Source organism: Scyliorhinus torazame, chromosome 10 (assembly GCF_047496885.1).
Source record: "Scyliorhinus torazame isolate Kashiwa2021f chromosome 10, sScyTor2.1, whole genome shotgun sequence".
NCBI lineage: Eukaryota > Metazoa > Chordata > Chondrichthyes > Carcharhiniformes > Scyliorhinidae > Scyliorhinus > Scyliorhinus torazame.
In genome coordinates this window covers 211,334,040-211,352,339 of record NC_092716.1, presented here as the reverse complement: position 1 = coordinate 211,352,339, position 18,300 = coordinate 211,334,040, and the positions used below count along the sequence as shown (strand labels likewise).

General features: G+C 48.4%; 1 protein-coding gene across 1 annotated transcript; it reads right to left on the bottom strand.

The window, feature by feature from the left end:
• Positions 1-6,053: 6,053 nt before the first annotated feature.
• Positions 6,054-15,166, bottom strand: LOC140384549 (uncharacterized). The gene is made up of 3 exons (XM_072466349.1): positions 15,156-15,166; positions 9,133-9,210; positions 6,054-8,465 (listed from the first exon to the last, which is right to left on the bottom strand). Exons 2-3 carry the CDS (start codon positions 9,150-9,152, stop codon positions 6,491-6,493), a joined length of 1,995 nt encoding a protein of 664 aa, XP_072322450.1. The 5' UTR covers positions 9,153-9,210; positions 15,156-15,166; the 3' UTR covers positions 6,054-6,490.
• Between the last annotated feature and the right edge of the window lie 3,134 nt (positions 15,167-18,300).

Genomic DNA, 18,300 nt, shown 5'->3' with positions numbered 1-18,300 from the left:
GAGTGTGTTGGAGGACTGGACCAGGGTGTCATGGAAGGAGTGATCCCTGCTGAATGCTGATGGGGGAATGTGGGGAAGATGTGCTTCATAGTGGCATCATGCTGGAGTTGACAGGAATAGCAGAGGATGACTCTTTGAATGTAAAGGCTGGTGGGGTGGAAAATGAAGACAAGAAGAACCCTATCACGATTCTGGGAGGAAGGGGAAGGGGTGAGGGAAATGGATCAAACACAGTTTAATGCCCCATCAACTGCAGGGGATTGGGGAATGGGAGAAGCCTCGGTTGAGGAAAAATGCAGAAAGAAGCTTTCCTCGTTCCCACTAATCACTGAAAATATACTTTGCTTCAGCTCTCTTTGGTGGTATATAGTCCATCACATTTCTAAATCTCTTTAGCTCTGAAGCAGAGTCATATGGACTTGAAATCTTCACTCATTTTCTCTCTCCAAAGATGCTGCCAGACCTATTGAGTTTTTCCAACATTTTCTGTTTTCATTTGCCTTCACAACCTGTTTGCCATTTGGTTAAGTACCTATGTCCATTGTATTCACGCTGCAAGATAGCCCCAACTTCATTTGTTTTATTTGCTTGTACACTTGGCACTTAACTTTATGTTGTAATTAATAAATATTTGTTAGGGTGTAACTATCCAACATCTTCCTTCATGAATTGACAAGAAAACATTAACTAATTCACTCAGTAACTTGTGTAACTGTTACTAGGGTTCAAACTTAAAAAGAGTAAATAATGACACTGTTAAGGGGATAGGTCATAATATGCTGCTGAAAATTAATTAGGTACATATCATTTCAGGCTTTTATGTCCATATTACACTTGTGGATATCCTAATTGTGTGTTGGTAAAATAAGATTTAAATGCTACCAAAATGAATAGAGTGCGATGGTTCAATGAGACAACAAAAGGATCATTCAAGCCAACCTGAAAGAGGATGGTAAATCCCAGACGATACCTCAATGAGGCGTTAAGGATTAATTTGGTTCCTTGACACATATTTATTTGGATACCAGGAACTGAGTATTACAGTTTCTCTGAGGTTGTATGCTGTTTTCTTCTGTAGTGACAGTGTTCACTGGCTAATTCATTCTACTGAGCCTTCATTCACAATCAGTCAGATTTCAGGGAATCTATGATAGTAAGGGCAATGTCAAGCAGAAGGGCCACAACTGTCAGACTTTTTAAATAATAATCCTTATTGTCACAAGTAGGCTTACATTGACACTGCAATGAAGTTACTGTGAAAAGCTCATAGTCGCCACATTCGGGCTCATGTACGGGTACACAGACGGAGAATTCAGAATATCCAATTCACCTAACAACACATTTTTCGGGACTCGTGGGAGGAAACCGGAGCACCCGGAGGAAACCCACACAGACACAGGGAGAACGTGCAGACACCACACAGACAGTGATCCAAGCCGGGAATCGAACCTGGGACCCTGAAGCTGTGAAGCAACAGTGCTACCCACAGTGCTACTGTGCTGCCCACATTGGCATGCTAGCACATATTACAAAATGCAAAATACATGACGTGAGCAGTGAAAAGCAAACTTAACTCTTAGTCTAGTAGCATGGTGCAATATGATACCCAAAAGGGTGTTACTTGATTATTATTCCAACAAATGCTCATGTGCTTTTGTGCTATCTGCCCTGTTATTCATTTGAGATTATTAAACTTCTACCAATACTGCCAGAATGTCCTTACTGTAAAGGTTTCTCTCACTGTCTCCTTCTACCCAACGGCCTATACTGCTGAAGTGGTTTCTTCCCTCCTATACCATTTGGCTTCTCCAGCTTGCCCCAGGAGAACTTGCAGTTCAGTTTTTGCGAAGTTAGAAACTTGCCTTTCTCCTTCTTGAGCTCCAGTCTTTGCAATTCCTTATTCCTGAGCTTGCCCAGTCTGTTAACTGCATGCAACCATCTAAAGACAGAAGCATATGCCCTTCCTGTCCCATTCTTAAATTTTCCAGTGTATCTGTGGAGCCCTGTAGGTGGGACTTTCACACTTGCTCCAACATCATGATTTAAATTAGCTTATCAGAAAATAACAATATATTTATGTGGAATCTTTCATGACTTCAAGATGTCCTAGAGCACTTTACAGCCAATAAAGAATTTTTGAAATGGTGTCGATATTCCAATGTAGGAAAACTGCCCCGGAATATTTGACGCAAGTAGGCCTCCCCTGATTTCAGAGGCCAAAGGTTCAACTCTGTTACATTTATACTGGCAGGACAGCAGTACTAGAGATTTCCAGATCACCATTTTTATCATGTTTAATTGCCACTCATGGCCAGTAAGCTTTGCAAACGGGAATGTGCTCGACAGTTTGAGGGTGGGCAGCAGAAGCAGTCAACATTTTAAGATTGTTTAAAGTCAGTAACAGTGTATTGAGAGTAGAGAGTGGAATATGATTTTAGTTGCCTGCTGATTAAATATGTCATGGTGGTAGTCACATAAATTTAGACTTGTTATGAAGTTCTTCTTATTTCATCAGGGCCAGTAATTGAATAAACTGCTCTTTTAATTAATGGGTAATGGTTATATTTCCTGGAATTGTTTTTATGATTATCTGGATCTTTATATGTAAATGCATGGCCCAGGTTACCATAAATGCTTCTTTAACTATGTAATGTTTTTTCCCCACCTTTTTATTTAAAGCCTAGAATACTGAGGAAGATGGTAATGAATATAATAACAGAAGAACAGGAGTAGATCATTTAATCCTCTGAGCCTGTTCCACTATTCAATGAGATCATGGTTGATTTGCAACCTAACTCCATATGCCTGTCTTTATCTCTTATCCCTTAGTGCCTTTGGTTAACAAAAATCTATCAATCGCATATTTAAAATTAATAATTGACCACACAACAAATGCCATTTGCAGAAGAGAGTTCCAAACAGCTACCATCCTTTGTGTATGGCAGTGTTTCCTAATTTCGCTCCTGAAAGGTCTGGCTCTATTGTTAACACTAACAGACCCTCCACCCCGCAAAAGGACAGAAATGTTTTCTTTCAATCTACATTGGTTTTCCTTAATAGGTTGAAAACTTTGTTCAAGTCACCCGACAACATTCCAAGGTCAGGGGTCAAGAGCCTCGTTTGTGTAATCTCGCTTCATAATTTAACCCTTTGGAACGCAGGCATCATTCTGGTATTGTACACTGCACACCCTCCGAGGCCAATATAACCTTCCGAAGGTGTAGGGCACAGGACTGCTCACAGTATTCCAGCTGTTAACTCCTTTTATTCTAATCCTAAAGCCAACATACCATTCGTCTTTCAGATTGTTTTCCGTATTTGCTCTGGCTATTTAATTATCTATGTACCTGGATTCCCCAATCTCTTTAGACCTCCACTGGTTCCAGCCTTTCACCATTTTGAAAGTACCCAATTCTATCCATTTTGGAGAAGATACTTCAAGTCGAATCATATTAACTGAATGTAGAACATTAGGGAGTTGGGGGAACAACTGGTTTGGTCATTTTGGGAAAGTAGTTCTCAGTTGAGAAACCTGTAAGAAGCAATAAAGGAAGAAGAGGGGTGCAGGATGTGGTAGAATCTGGAAGAAAAGTCATGGGGCGGGTGTTGTAGTATGTATTAGGGGTCATGTGGGGCTGGAAGCCCTAATGTCATTGGCTGACAGATCCCGGGTCCTGGTTGGCCGTTGACCTCCATCTCCACCCTGAAGGCGGAGTATAAGAAGCCGGAGTCCTCCCCCGCAGGCCATTCTACTATCGAGCTGCGGGGGAACAGACACGCTTAATAAAGCCTCATCGACTTCACTCTATTCGTCTCACGGAGTCTTTGTGCGCTACAATTTATTAAGCGTGCCTAAAAAGGACTATGGAGCTCAGGATCATCCCGGAATGCCTGAGGATCAGCCCCCACGCAGTGAACGCGGCAGCAGCCTTCAAGCACTGGCAGACTTGTTTCGAGGCCTACCTCAGAACGGCCACCGGCCGGGTCACAGAAGACCAAAAACTACAGGTCCTGCACTCGAGGTTAAGCACGGAGATTTTCTCCCTCATCGAAGACGCGGAGGATTTCCAGACGGCGTTCGCAGCACTGAAAAGTCTCTATGTCCGCCCAGTTAACCAAATCTACGCTCGCTACCAGCTCGCGACGAGACGGCAAAGCCACGGAGAATCGATTGACGAATTCTACGCCGCGCTGCTGATTTTGGGACGAGCCTGCAGCTGCCCTTCGGTGAACGCAAATGAACACACGGACATGTTAATGCGCGATGCTTTTGTGGCAGGTATGAATTACTCCCAAATCCGCCAAAGACTTCTAGAAAAAGAGTCACTAGGACTCTCAGAGGCACGGGCCCTAGCAGCCTCCCTAGACGTGGCCGCGCGTAATACCCGCGCCTACGGCCCCGACCGCGCGGCAGCCCATTGGGCTCCGTACGTACCCGTCGCGACAAACCCACCCCACCCCCGGACACCCCACAGGCTTGCGCGGTCCAAACGCCAAGTCGCACCGGGGGCGCCAGCTGCTATTTCTGCGGCCAGTCGAAACACCCCCGGCAGCGCTGCCCGGCCCGCGCAGCAATCTGCAAGAGCTGCGGGAAAAAGGGCCATTTCGCGGTTGTGTGCCGGTCCCGCGAGGTCGCCGCTGTCCCGGGAGAACAGGGTGCCCTGCACGCCGCTTACGCTCCCCAACCCCCCCAGCGCCCCATGTACGACCCGCAGGCGCAGCCACTCTGGGTCCCGACCACCGCGGTCCCGGGAGAACAGGGAGCCCTGCACGCCGCTTACGCTCCCGCCCCCCCCTTCCCCACGTATGACCCGCCGGCGCTACCAATTTGGGTCCCGACCACCGCTGTCCCCAGAGATGAGGGAGCCCCGCGCGGTCCTAACGCTCCCCAACCCCCCCAGCGCCCCATGTGCGACCTGCAGACGCCGCCATTTTGGGTCCCGGCCACCACGAGGGGAGGAAGGGCGCCGCCATCTTGGACCACCCCAGACCTGTACGACGCATGGGGGCGGCCGTTTTGTCCACCCCCGCCGCCATCTTGTGACCCCCCAGCCATGTGCGATGTATGGGGGCAGCCATTTTGTTCATCCCCGACGCCACCTTGGACGGCAACAACGGACCCCAGTGTCGACGGCTCCACGGGGTTCGAGGAAGACGCTCCACTACTACAACCACGTCTCGCTTCAATAACGCTCGATCAAGCTCGGCCCCGGACACTCCAGACGACGACGACAACGGTGCTAATAAACGGGCACGAGACACCATGCCTAGTCGACTCCGGGAGCACGGAGAGCTTTATCCACCCCGACACGGTAAGACGCTGTTCCTTGACCACCTATCCCAGCGCACAAAAGATTTCCCTAGCTGCAGGATCCCACTCCGTACAGATCAAAGGTTTCTGCATAGTTACCCTAACGGTGCAGGGGAGGGTGTTCAAAAACTACAAACTACACGTCCTTCCCCAACTCTGCGCCCCCACATTACTGGGATTAGATTTCCAGTGCAATCTACAGAGCCTTACGTTCAAATTCGGCGGCCCAATACCCCCACTCACTATCTGCGGCCTCGCAACCCTCATGGTGCAACCCCCGTCCTTGTTTGCGAACCTCACCCCGGATTGCAAACCCGTCGCCACCAGGAGCAGACGGTACAGCGCCCAGGACCGGACCTTCATTCGGTCCGAAGTCCAGCGGCTACTAAAGGAAGGCATAATCCAGGCCAGCAATAGTCCCTGGAGAGCACAGGTGGTAGTAGTGAAGACAGGGGAGAAACAAAGGATGGTCATAGACTATAGCCAGACCATCAACAGGTACACACAACTAGATGCGTACCCTCTCCCCCGCATATCCGACATGGTCAATCGGATTGCCCAATATAAAGTCTTCTCCACCGTGGACCTCAAGTCCGCCTACCATCAGCTCCCCATTCTCCCAAGTGACCGCAAGTACACAGCCTTCGAGGCAGACGGGCGATTATACCATTTCCTAATGTTGATCTCCTATTTTCTTTCTCTGTCAGTCTGGCCTCAATAAAAGTTGAGACGGATTCGCACGTAAACAGAAGTTATTTATTTAGCTTGCAAGCTTTATCATCTTACAGAAATGTAACAGGACGTCCTGCCTCTTACACTCCAGAAAACGACTGAACTAACAGACAAAGGAATCTCTGCAAAATCAGTTCAAATGGTATCAAGTTTCACATACTCGACGGACATAGGTCAGCCTAGGTCCCTCCTGACCTGTTTAATCCATTCTGATTGGCTCACTTCCAATCCCTTTCTCTGGCCCTTATCAATGCAGTCTCACTCTCATAGACACACCTCTTCCTGCTTTTTCCATGCGGTCCCAAATTCCTTTGTCCCTAACTAAAAGAATCAAAGTGGCTTATTTCTACATTACATTAACTAGTATCTCTAAAGTAACTATTTTATATCACATTCGTCATTCCCTCCTTTTATCATTCCATGATAACCGAACTATCCAATCTATAGCTACGGTTCCTCATCTAAAAAGATTCGTCGCTGCATTTCCAATTCCTGTCTTAGCCCCCCTTCATCTGCTTCACCCTCATGGATTTTAACAGTTAAAATCTTTTTCTCGGTGATTGGGGCGGTGATCTGATCCAGTGCACCCCGCATTCTACCCATCACACATTTAAGGATGGCCAGGCCCACAAAGATGCAGCCGATAGCTACCACCAGATACATGGCCATATTTATCAACCAGTCCTTCCATCCCCCAAATCCCCAGTTACCCCAAGAGCCAGGATCCTGCATCCCGTCCAAGTGATCCCGTATGCGATCCATAAATTTAGTGATGTTAGCGGTCAAGTCTTGAACACCCATAATACACTTGCCCTGTACTATGGCGCATACCCCACCCTCACGGGCCAGAAGATAGTCAAGAGCATACCGGTTCTGCATTGCAAACAACCGTAGCTGAGACAACTCCTTAGTTATTGCCCCGAGGGCTCCCAAGGTTTCATTTCCCAAGATGGTAAGGCCGCAAATAAAATAATTCCGATCACTAACAGCCAAGGAACCCCCCACACCTCCCAGTGTCAATACGCTCAGAATGCCCCACCCGGCTGAGTGGCCCCGGTTGGGTGCAAGAACCTGAGGTTTTTTCCAGTTCTCGCAAAATTCAGCAGAGACTGCCCGGCGTGCTAACTGATTATGCAGGTTCCACGCCGAAGGGCAGGGGACTGTGGTAGGGACTAGAGTCCCTACAGCAATTCGGCGGGGAAATGGGGGTGACAAAACGTTGGTCGCCGTACCATTAAATAAAAAGTAGTATCCTTGGTCCGTGTGGAGACTAGCATCACAATCAGTATATCGGTTGCGTAAGGACCTCCCAGTAGCCCAGTTTATCCAATTTTGAAATGCCCATTCGGGCCGCCCAGCAATGCGGAAAGCCCTATTCCCGACAGTGATATGAGAGACATTCGCCCAGCCACAAAGGAGCTGGAGGCCAGCGTTCAATGGAACGCAAGTGGTGCTATAACAAACGCATTTGCCAGACGCCTGGGTGATATGGCACCTCCTGTCCGTACAGGTGGGAAACAGACATGTTATATTTGTGTCCACCTCTACCAGCAAACAGCCGTATCCTTCACTGCTGAAGCAATTCTCGTACGACCGGGAATCCCTATTGGGAGTGAAGTGGCTAGGTATGTACGCCCTCCACCGTCGCAGCCTATCATACTGTGAATGGGAATTATCCCGAGGGAGGGGAAGGCAAATAGCCGGTGGTGCTGAATCCGGATCGTAAGGAAGAGTGACGTGCTCGGGCAGTGGCTCGGAACGCTGACAATGAACCACCGTTTGGGGAGTGCCCCAAAGCGGTGAAACAGAAAATAACCGAGACACCGCTGCGGGGTTTGGGTAGCAGACAACCCGTCCCTGGCCATACAGACGGTGGTAAATCTGGTAGAAGAGATTCATACTACCCGGGTTTTCCTCAGTTTGGCCTTTAATTAACTTAAGTGTATCTCCCGGTAACCTACGTTCTAGCTGTACTTCCCTTCTCATACGCCCCGTCCTCTCTCTAGTCCCTTTCTCTTTCTCATAGCCTCTTCCTACACTCTTCTGACAGCCTGATGTTACCTTTATTGTACCACTCTTAACACATCCAAAATCAAATTTACATGTATTCCAAAAACAAGGCAATGTCCATATAATGTTCCCTTCCCATCGCCGGGACCGGTGCAGCTGCTTCATGACTCCCGCATTCTCCTTAACTTTGATGACCTTCCATGAGTCGATACCATGTCCTCGTATATGGGGGCAGTGAAGAACATCACCTGTGCATAGGTGATGTATCCTTGTAGATTGGTTGGGGCTACACAGATACATAATATTCCCCTTTTCCATGTCCATCGCCAATAACACGCCAAGCGAAGTGAGGCCAAATATCAGACAGACGATGCGTAGCCACTCCATCATGCTCCACACCTGTAAAATAGCACTGGAGAAGGGAGGCAGGTTAGTATCCGACCTTTTACAGTAGTGGAGATGGGCTCAATTTACAGTGATGTAGGTGGACCCAAGCACTTCGCCCCTCCACTTTAACTGCTGTGGGGGTGGCAAGGAGAACTTGGAAGGGCCCGTCCCATCGCGGCTCCGACCCCTTCCTAGTCCAATTTTTGACCATTACATAACTACCGGGCTGGACTGAAAGTGAGCTAGGTACTGGGGGCAATGGCCGGTGAGCCGCGCGGACCTGGCCATGGAGTTCCTTGAGCACTTGCGTAAGGGCCAGAACATAGGTGGTCATTTCCTCAGTCATCTGATGAAACTGAACCCGTCTGGGAACCTGCAGGCTCCAAGGAGTTCTAAGAGGCCTGCCATAAAGAATCTCGGCGGGAGAGAGCCGGGCTGGTCCCGCAGGTGTAACCCGCAGCTGGAAGAGGGCAACGGGGAGCAACTTAAGCCATGTCAGTCCCGTGTCTGCTCTTAATTTAGCCAATTTAGTTTTGAGGGTCTGATTGTGTCTTTCAACCAACCCGGCTGCCTGCGGTCTGTAAGCACAGTGTAACTGCTGGCGTATGCCCAACTGGGAGCAAAACTCCTTGTTAATTTGTCCAATAAAATGAGGCCCATTATCAGAACTTAACTGAGCTGGTATACCGTACCGGGGAATGATTTCCCTCATCAAGACTTTAACCACAGTAGCAGCTTTATTATCGATAGTCGGATACGCCTCGACCCATCTGCTGAACACATCCACAATGACCAAAACATATTTGTAACATTGACACCTTTCCAACTCAATGTAATCCATTTGGAGCGTCTCAAAGGGACCACTGGGCAACGGGGTTTGCCCCTTCCCACAAGGGATACCTTTTCCGGTGTTATATTGCTGACAAATCAAACACCGATTACTGATACTTTGGGCCAACCCCTGCATTTTAGGGTGCCACCAAGTGTCCAGCAACAAATCACTAGTCCCCCGAGCCCCACAATGAGTTGCAAAGTGTACACATTCGATGACCCATAAAGCCAGCACATCAGACATACAAGTCTGATGTGCAGGCGTGGTCCATAAAGAGGAAACAGAATCATATGTACAACCTAACCGTTTCCACATTTGTTTATCACTCTCAGGAGCGTCCTCCTGTAACCTTATGACGTCTTGGATGGTTGGCATTGGCTTGTCAGAAGCAGACACATTCATAGTAGGTCGTTTAGTCTGACTTAACATTTTAGGCACCATCACTTGCTGAATTTGTGCGGCTGTGCGCGCTGCACGATCTGCTCGTTCATTACCAACGTCAACTGGGGTTGTACCATTCGTGTGGGCAGTGCATTTAATAACGGAAATCTGCGCTGGCAGAAGGAGGGCCTGCAGTAAGTCATTAACTAAACCCCGGTTGGATATTTCTGTGCCTGCTGAGGTAAGGAATCCCCTATTCTTCCAGAGTTGTCCGAAGTCATGAACTACCCCGAAAGCATATCGGGAGTCAGTGTAGATATTTACCCGGCGATCTCCCCCAAGTATACATGCACGGGTGAGGGCAAAAAGTTTGGCTTGTTGTGCTGAGTAAGGGGTCTGGAAAGCTGCCGCTTCTAGGATCAGACCATCCTGATCTACGATTGCGTAACCGGACAGTCTCCGGCCAGTGGGGCTTACTAATGCACTGCCATCAACATACATAATCATGTCAGGTTGTTCTAACGGAATATCACTCAGATCGTCCCTTATTGTTGTAGTTTCCTGAATCAAGGCTAAACAGTCGTGACCAGGCGCATCCTCATGGACCGGGGGACCGCTAAGAAAACAGGCTGGATTGATAGTGGTACAGTATTTAAATGTCAGACGTGGATTGTTCAAAAGGTATATTTCATACCTATTCTGACGAGCTGCGGTAAGATGCTGAGTCTGCAGTTGCCCCAATAGTGCGATTACCGAGTGGGAGCTATACACCATAATATCCTGTTGTAGAGTGATGTTGGCAGCAGCTTGCAAACTATTGTATATCGCTGCCAGGATCTGGGTGCAAACAGGGTGACCCAACGCCACTGGGTCGAGTTTGGAAGAGTAATATGCTACGGGCCGGTGCTTGTCCCCATGTTTCTGAGTGAGTACCGCTGTTGAACATCCTTCCAGAACGGTACAGTATATCTGGAATGGTCGGTCGTATAGGGGCCTACCGAGGGCCGGTGCTTGTAGCAAGGCCTGCTTCAGGCAACGGAAGGCCTCGACTGCCTCGGTGGTGAGAGTAAAGTTTCCCTCTTTACTCGTATAAGGTGTCAGCAGCTTTGTATAGACAGCGATGTTTGGTATCCACTGCCGACAATAATTCACCATACCCAGCCAATGACGAACCTCTTTGGCTATTGTAGGGGCAGGGAATTGGCATATTGGTTCAATCCTACTGGGGTCGAGACTTCTTTCTGTGGCTGTAAGTAAAACTCCTAAGAACTTAACTTTTCTCTGAGCCACCAAGACCTTTGCTTGTGAAACAACATAACCCAACGAGGATAGGTGGTTCAGTAATTGGATCACATCATCCCTGTTACTGGGCTCGTCAGGACTTGCCACCAATATGTCATCTACATACTGCACTAGAGTGGAACCATGCTCCAATGTCAAGGCCTGCAGTTGGGTCTGCAAACATCTGGAGAAGAGTGTAGGGGAATTGACAAACCCCTGTGGCAGTCGGGTCCAGGTATACTGCTGCCCATTGTAAGTGAAGGCAAACAAATATTGACTTTCAGTCGCAAGTGGGAGGGCAAAGAAGGCGTGCTGAAGGTCAATTACGGCGAAGACCCGGGCTTGTGCTGGAATTTGAGCCAGTATGTGGGCAGGGTTAGGGACGAGAGCATGTAACGGCTGTGCGATGGCATTGATTGAACGTAAATCCTGTACTAATCGGTACTGGTCTGGTTTGGCTGGTTTAGGCACAGCAAGTATGGGGGTGTTACATTCTGATTGGCAAGGGACCAAAATACCCTGTTTCAATAGTTCTTGAATTAATTTATCTATTGATGGAGCAGCTTGAGATTTGAGGGGGTATTGCCGAATGGAAGGTAGCTTTGCATGATCCTTAATCATTACCTTGATAGGTGTAACATTTGTCTTTCCCACTTGTGATGGGTATTCCGCCCAGACCTGTGGATTGACATATTCCAACACATCATGTCCCCTGTGATGCTGCAGTCGAGTGTTAATCGTTTCAGGGACCTCAAAATATTTTATGGTAGTGCCGTCTGGCATGGCTTGAAGTGCGTAGTCTGTTGGATCTGAATGATCCACTGCCCTCCTGACCATTCGTCCCATATCCCTGGCATGGTACGGGTCATAGACCTGACGTGTAATGTGAGGGCTTACCGAAGCTGACTGTGGCCATAAATGTGGTGATATTGTAACAAAATCGGCTGTACCTTCTTTTCCCGTGACTGTGGCTGTAACCTTGACTGGCCATTCGGTCTCAAGTAATGGCCGGTATTTGTCCTCCAACTCCCTGTTTCGTCCAGTTCTGTCATAGGCCAGGGTAACGTGATGCAGTGACTGTTCAATGTCTAACGTCCACCACTGGGGGGTGATAGAAATATAGCACTGTTGTCTCATCCTCCATGATGTAACCGTTACCCCCTCATCTCCGCATTCTAGCTGTAGCTGGAAGATACACAGTAAATCTCGGGCCAACAAGTTACAGTCCAATCCAGTAGTCACTACAAACTGATGTTCTGCAGACGTATTCTCGTAAGTGACTGTCACAGGTTCAGAAATAGGATACTCACACACCTGTCCTTGGAACCCTGATAATTGCTGTGTGTGGTTGGATATTGGTAATTTAAGTGTTGATTGCACAGAAGACATCGCTGCCCCTGTGTCGATGACAAATGAGTGATGTTGATCTCCTATCTGCAGAGAGATAATAGGTTCCCTGTCGGATTGGAGAGTCCTGATGGCTAAATTAGCTAGTCAATCCTGTGTTGGGAAAGGGTTTTCCTGGGAGAAGTCAGTGTATCTCATCTGTCCTCCCCTTTGTGGGTACCCCCTCCTTTGGGTCGGATAATCTCCTTCTACTGTCTGTCTTTTAAAAGGGCATTCCTGTTGCCAGTGATCTGCACGGCCGCAATTAAAACATCCATTGTTCCCTTTATATCTGCCCCGGCCTCGTCTTCCAGTAGACCAATGGCCCCTCAGAGGGGGCTGCGGTTGTAGAGCTGTTGATTCATTCAGTGGACCATAAAAATGGGGTGAGGGTCCTTTTGGGTGGGTTTGGTATCCCCCTCTTCGCTGATCCACCCACCCAAAGTCACTATATTGGGGCTCCTGCTGGTAAACTACCATTTCTGCCCCTTGTTGGGGTCGCAGATCATCCTTTTTCATTACATACTCAGTCTTAACCTTTGTAACTGAGCCTCCTTCTGGGCCTACACCCTCCTTCCAGTAAAATCTGACTGCCCTTGCCATCTGGGAAGGGTCGTTCTCCGTCCAATTCATGTTATTACATTTCACAGCAGTAACCACAGAAGGTGGTAGGCAATGCATTAACATAGCACAGTATTGAGGGGAATTCTGACCATTTTGATACAGCAAATCGCCTGACTGCCCCCGGTAGATTTCATTAAAACGCCCCAGAAATTCCTCTGGGTCTTCATTCTTCTTAGGTTTTAGGTCTAAGATAACAGAAAGATTTATGGGCCTTTGAAATGTGCTATTCAATGCATTTAAGATCTGTGTCCTTCTATCGTCGTCTAACGCATAGGCCTGCTGGAGTGCGACATGACTAGCATAATTCAGGTGGTTAAGACAAGTGCGGTACTCTGCTGGGGTTAAAATCTGCTGAACTAGGGCCCAGAGGTCCCTTGAATCAGCTTGATAAATTGAGATAGTAGTTCTCAATGAATCCACAAAGGCAGCAGGAGATTTTTTTCTATCTGGGATTGTAGTCATAATAGCCATCATCTCACTGGGTGTCCATGGGAAGTAAACGTCTATTGTGGGGTTTGCAGCTGCTGTCCCTGGATCGGGGTTTCTCATCTTCCTAATCGGTAACTGTCTCCGAATGTCACCAGGGGGCACTCTAGGTATTTCCCCTGGTTGTTCCAAGACTTCAACGTCTCTCCCTGTCACTAGGGGGAGTTCTTTCTCTTCAACCGAAGTTGTTTCAGCTTTCTTTGTTCCCAACTCTTGTGATTTCTCCTTAGTTTGGGGAGACTGAGGTGATATGCTTAATTGTTTCTGGTGAGCTTCAAGCCCCTCTCTTGCTGTCCGAGATCTTGTCCTAGAGCTAACTGGGCTTGTGGGACAAAGTTCCTTTTGCTCGTTCGGTTGTGAAGTTGGTAAAACAGGACCCACACTATCACCCAAAAGGGCTTGAGTTTCTGGCATATTTGAAATCTGGGGAGCAATGGCTGGGTATATATTATTGTACTCTGGTGGTTCTGGAATGAGCGCAGACCATACTATGGGTGCAGACGGAATTTCTACTGACTTTTCCGACTTATTGAATTTTTCTTCTTCCGACAATTCAAGGCCAGCCATTGAACTACGTAGTTCACCTCTTGTGTGACCCGGGTCCTTCTTGTCTCTATTTGCTCTTTTTTTAAATGCACATTCCTTTTTCAAGATTTGTAATGTTTTTAGGTTACCCTGTTCACTAATTGAAATCCCCATTTTAAGTGCATTATCCTGCCAGCTGGACAACATAATCTTATCTTTTTCCTCTTGACAATATTGCCTCCATAATCCAATTAATTCTTTAGTTTTCATACTTTGATTTTTTTTCCATATCAGTCCCTGGATTTTCTTAACCATTTCTAGGTCTTTGGTTCCCCCTAGTGGCCATTCATCTCCCATTTTAGTTCTTAACTGTGCTGACAATTTTCTAAAGTCTTTAGCTTTGTCCGGATACTTATCACATAATATTTGCAGTGGCATGCCTGGATCATTTGTGCTATCCAAGGAATTTCCCATAATCTCAACTAGTCCTTGGAACTGCGTTTTTTCGCCACTACAATCCAAGGAAAATTCTTTAACTTAATCAACTATATTTTTAACACACAGACATATAGAGGTGAACCATTTGTTTCAATTTCAAATGTTACATCTACCCCTCATAACATAACCCAGCCAAATTAACTCTCAATTAAAGTTGAACCATTTATCTTAAATGTTACATCAACAATATAGCCTTCCCCAGCCGAATTAACTCACAATTAAAGTTGAACCATTTATCTTAAATGTTACATCAACAATATAGCCTTCCCCAGCCGAATTAACTCACAATTAAAGTTGAACCATTTATCTTAAATGTTACATCAACAATATAGCCTTCCCCAGCCGAATTAACTCACAATTAAAGTGCTTATCCCCAGACTGACCTGTGATTTCGTCGAGGCGGTCTTTCTGTGCCAACCGCGAGTGACCAGACTAATCAGACGATGAGAAGAGGGGGAACAATCAATGCTGGTCGTTTTCCATTTCTACATTGAGGGCCCTTTGTTCCCCGTCCTCCTGTTCATAATCAGTCTAATTCTGATTTCGCAGTTGGAACAGGATCGCCCTGAGAAATCCCGGGTTTCGGCACCAAATGTTGATCTCCTATTTTCTTTCTCTGTCAGTCTGGCCTCAATAAAAGTTGAGACGGATTCGCACGTAAACAGAAGTTATTTATTTAGCTTGCAAGCTTTATCATCTTACAGAAATGTAACAGGACGTCCTGCCTCTTACACTCCAGAAAACGACTGAACTAACAGACAAAGGAATCTCTGCAAAATCAGTTCAAATGGTATCAAGTTTCACATACTCGACGGACATAGGTCAGCCTAGGTCCCTCCTGACCTGTTTAATCCATTCTGATTGGCTCACTTCCAATCCCTTTCTCTGGCCCTTATCAATGCAGTCTCACTCTCATAGACACACCTCTTCCTGCTTTTTCCATGCGGTCCCAAATTCCTTTGTCCCTAACTAAAAGAATCAAAGTGGCTTATTTCTACATTACATTAACTAGTATCTCTAAAGTAACTATTTTATATCACATTCGTCACTAAGGGTCCCATTTGGCGTCACAAATGGGGTCTCGGTCTTCCAACGGGAGATGGACCGAATGGTTGATCAACATGGGTTGCGGGCCACGTTCCCGTATCTCGACAATGTAACCATCTGCGGCCAAGACCAGCAGGACCACAACGCCAACCTCCAAAAATTCCTCCAGACCGCCAAAGCCTTGAACCTCACGTACAACGAGGACAAGTGCGTTTTTAGCACCAACCGGCTAGCCATTCTGGGCTACGTAGTGCGCAATGGGATAATAGGCCCCGACCCCGAACGTATGCGCGCCCTCATGGAATTTCCCCTCCCGCACTGCTCAAAAGCCCTGAAACGCTGCCTGGGTTTTTTTTCATACTACGCCCAGTGGGTCCCCCAGTACACAGACAAGGCCCGCCCCCTAATACAGACCACGACCTTCCCTCTGTCGACAGAGGCTTGCCAGGCCTTCAGCCGCATCAAAGCGGATATTGCAAAGGCCACGATGCGCGCCATCGACGAGTCCCTCCCCTTCCAGGTCGAGAGCGACGCCTCCGACGTAGCTCTAGCGGCCACCCTTTACCAAGCGGGCAGACCCGTGGCCTTTTTCTCCCGAACCCTCCACGCTTCAGAAATCCGCCACTCCTCAGTGGAAAAGGAAGCCCAAGCCATAGTGGAAGCTGTGCGACATTGGAGGCATTACCTGGCCGGCAGGAGATTCACTCTCCTCACCGACCAACGGTCGGTAGCCTTCATGTTCGATAATGCACTGCGGGGCAAAATTAAAAACGACAAGATCTTAAGGTGGAGGATCGAGCTCTCCACCTTCAACTATGAGATTTTGTATCGTCCCGGAAAGCTGAACGAGCCGTCCAATGCCCTATCCCGCGGCACATGTGCCAACGCACAAATTAACCGCCTCCAAACCCTCCACGAGGACCTCTGCCACCCGGGGGTCACTCGGTTTTTCCACTTTATCAAGTCCCGCAACCTCCCATACTCTTTAGAGGAGGTCCGTACAGTCACAAGGGACTGCCACATCTGCGCAGAATGCAAACCGCATTTTTTCAGGTCGGATGGTGCGCACCTGATTAAGGCTTCTCGCCCCTTTGAACGCCTTAGTCTGGATTTCAAAGGGCCCCTCCCCTCCACCGACCGCAACACATACTTCCTTAATGTGGTGGACGAATACTCCCGCTTCCCATTCGTAATCCCCTGCTCTGACATGACCGCGGCCACAGTCATTAAAGCCCAGAACACCATCTTCACACTGTTTGGTTGCCCCGCATACGTCCACAGCAACAGGGGGTCCTCTTTCATGAGTGACGAGCTGCGCCAGTTCCTGCTCAGCAAGAGCATAGCCTCAAGCAGGACGACCAGCTACAACCCCCGGGGGAACAGGCAAGTAGAGAGGGAGAACGGCACGGTCTGGAAGACCGTCCTACTGGCCCTACGGTCCAGGGACCTCCCAGTTTCACGGTGGCAGGAGGTCCTCCCGGACGCTCTCCACTCCATCCGGTCGCTATTGTGTACGAGCACTAATCAAACGCCTCATGAGCGTCTCCTTGTCTTCCCTAGGAAGTCCTCCTCTGGAACGTCGCTGCCGACCTGGCTGGCGGCCCCAGGACCCATCTTGCTCCAAAAGCATGTGCGGGCACACAAGGCGGACCCGTTGGTCGAAAGGGTTCACCTCCTCCACGCGAACCCGCAGTACACTTACGTGGAGTACCCCGACGGCCGACAGGACACGGTCTCCCTGCGGGATCTGGCGCCCGCCGGCAACACACACACCCCCCCGACACCATTCACCCAACGCCCTTCCTGCCACCGCCGCACCCCGCGACCGCCCCCTTCCCAGGAGGATCGGATCCCCTCCCCTCAGGCCCGACCAAGAATAAAGCCCGAGCTGAAACCATAAGGCCCCCGGAGACGACAACACCGGGACAAGCACCACCACCACCACCGGGGCCGAGGCGATCGACACGGATGACCAGACCGCCCGACCGACTCGTGGCGTCGATCTAAATCAATATATGGACTTTTCACAAGAACATTTTGCTTTTCTCCCGATACCTTCTGTAAATAGTTGAAACAGGACAAAATTGTACATACTGTATTGCCATATGAATGTTTTCCTCCCAGGACCAGCCCTGTAAACCCTTACCACCATATGAAGCATCACCCCGCCGGGTTCATTTTTGACAAGGGGTGAATGTGGTAGTATGTATTAGGGGTCATGTGGGACTGGAAGCCCTAATGTCATTGGCTGACAGATCCCGGGTCCTGGTTGGCCGTTGACCTCTAGCTCCGCTCTGAAAGCGGAGTATAAGAAGCCGGAGTCCTCCCCCGCAGGCCATTCTACTATCGAGCTGCGGGGGAACAGACACGCTTAATAAAGCCTCATCGACTTCACTCTATTCGTCTCACGGAGTCTTTGTGCGCTACAGCGGGATTCTCCGTTGGCTGATGGCAAAATCGAGAAACACAAATGGGAAGAGATTCGATTCCGACGCCAAACTCGCAGTGGGTGCCAGTTTGACAGTAAACGGCAATTCTCCGTCACTTCATCAGCGGCGTCAATGTGTTCCGGAACGCACGTACAGTAAACACCGTTTGCATGCCATTAGCGGGCCCGATTCGGTATTCTCCGGGGCCTCCGCGATGCTCCACCTCCGATGGGCCAAGTTCCTGATGGTGTGGTTCACTTGTGCTTTTAAAAATCATGAAACCGGCATCGTGGCTAATGAGGGAGTGAGAGAGGAGATGGGATACAGAGAAGCGTGACTGTAGGCTGCCGGGCCGAATAATGGTTAGGCTG

Coding starts and splice junctions, on each gene's coding strand:
- LOC140384549 (XM_072466349.1), bottom strand. CDS start 9,152: ATGAGGGAAATCATTCCCCG. Junction 8,466..9,132: donor ATGAGGGAAATCATTCCCCG/GTACGGTATACC, acceptor TCCCTTCTCCAG/TGCTATTTTACAGGTGTGGA.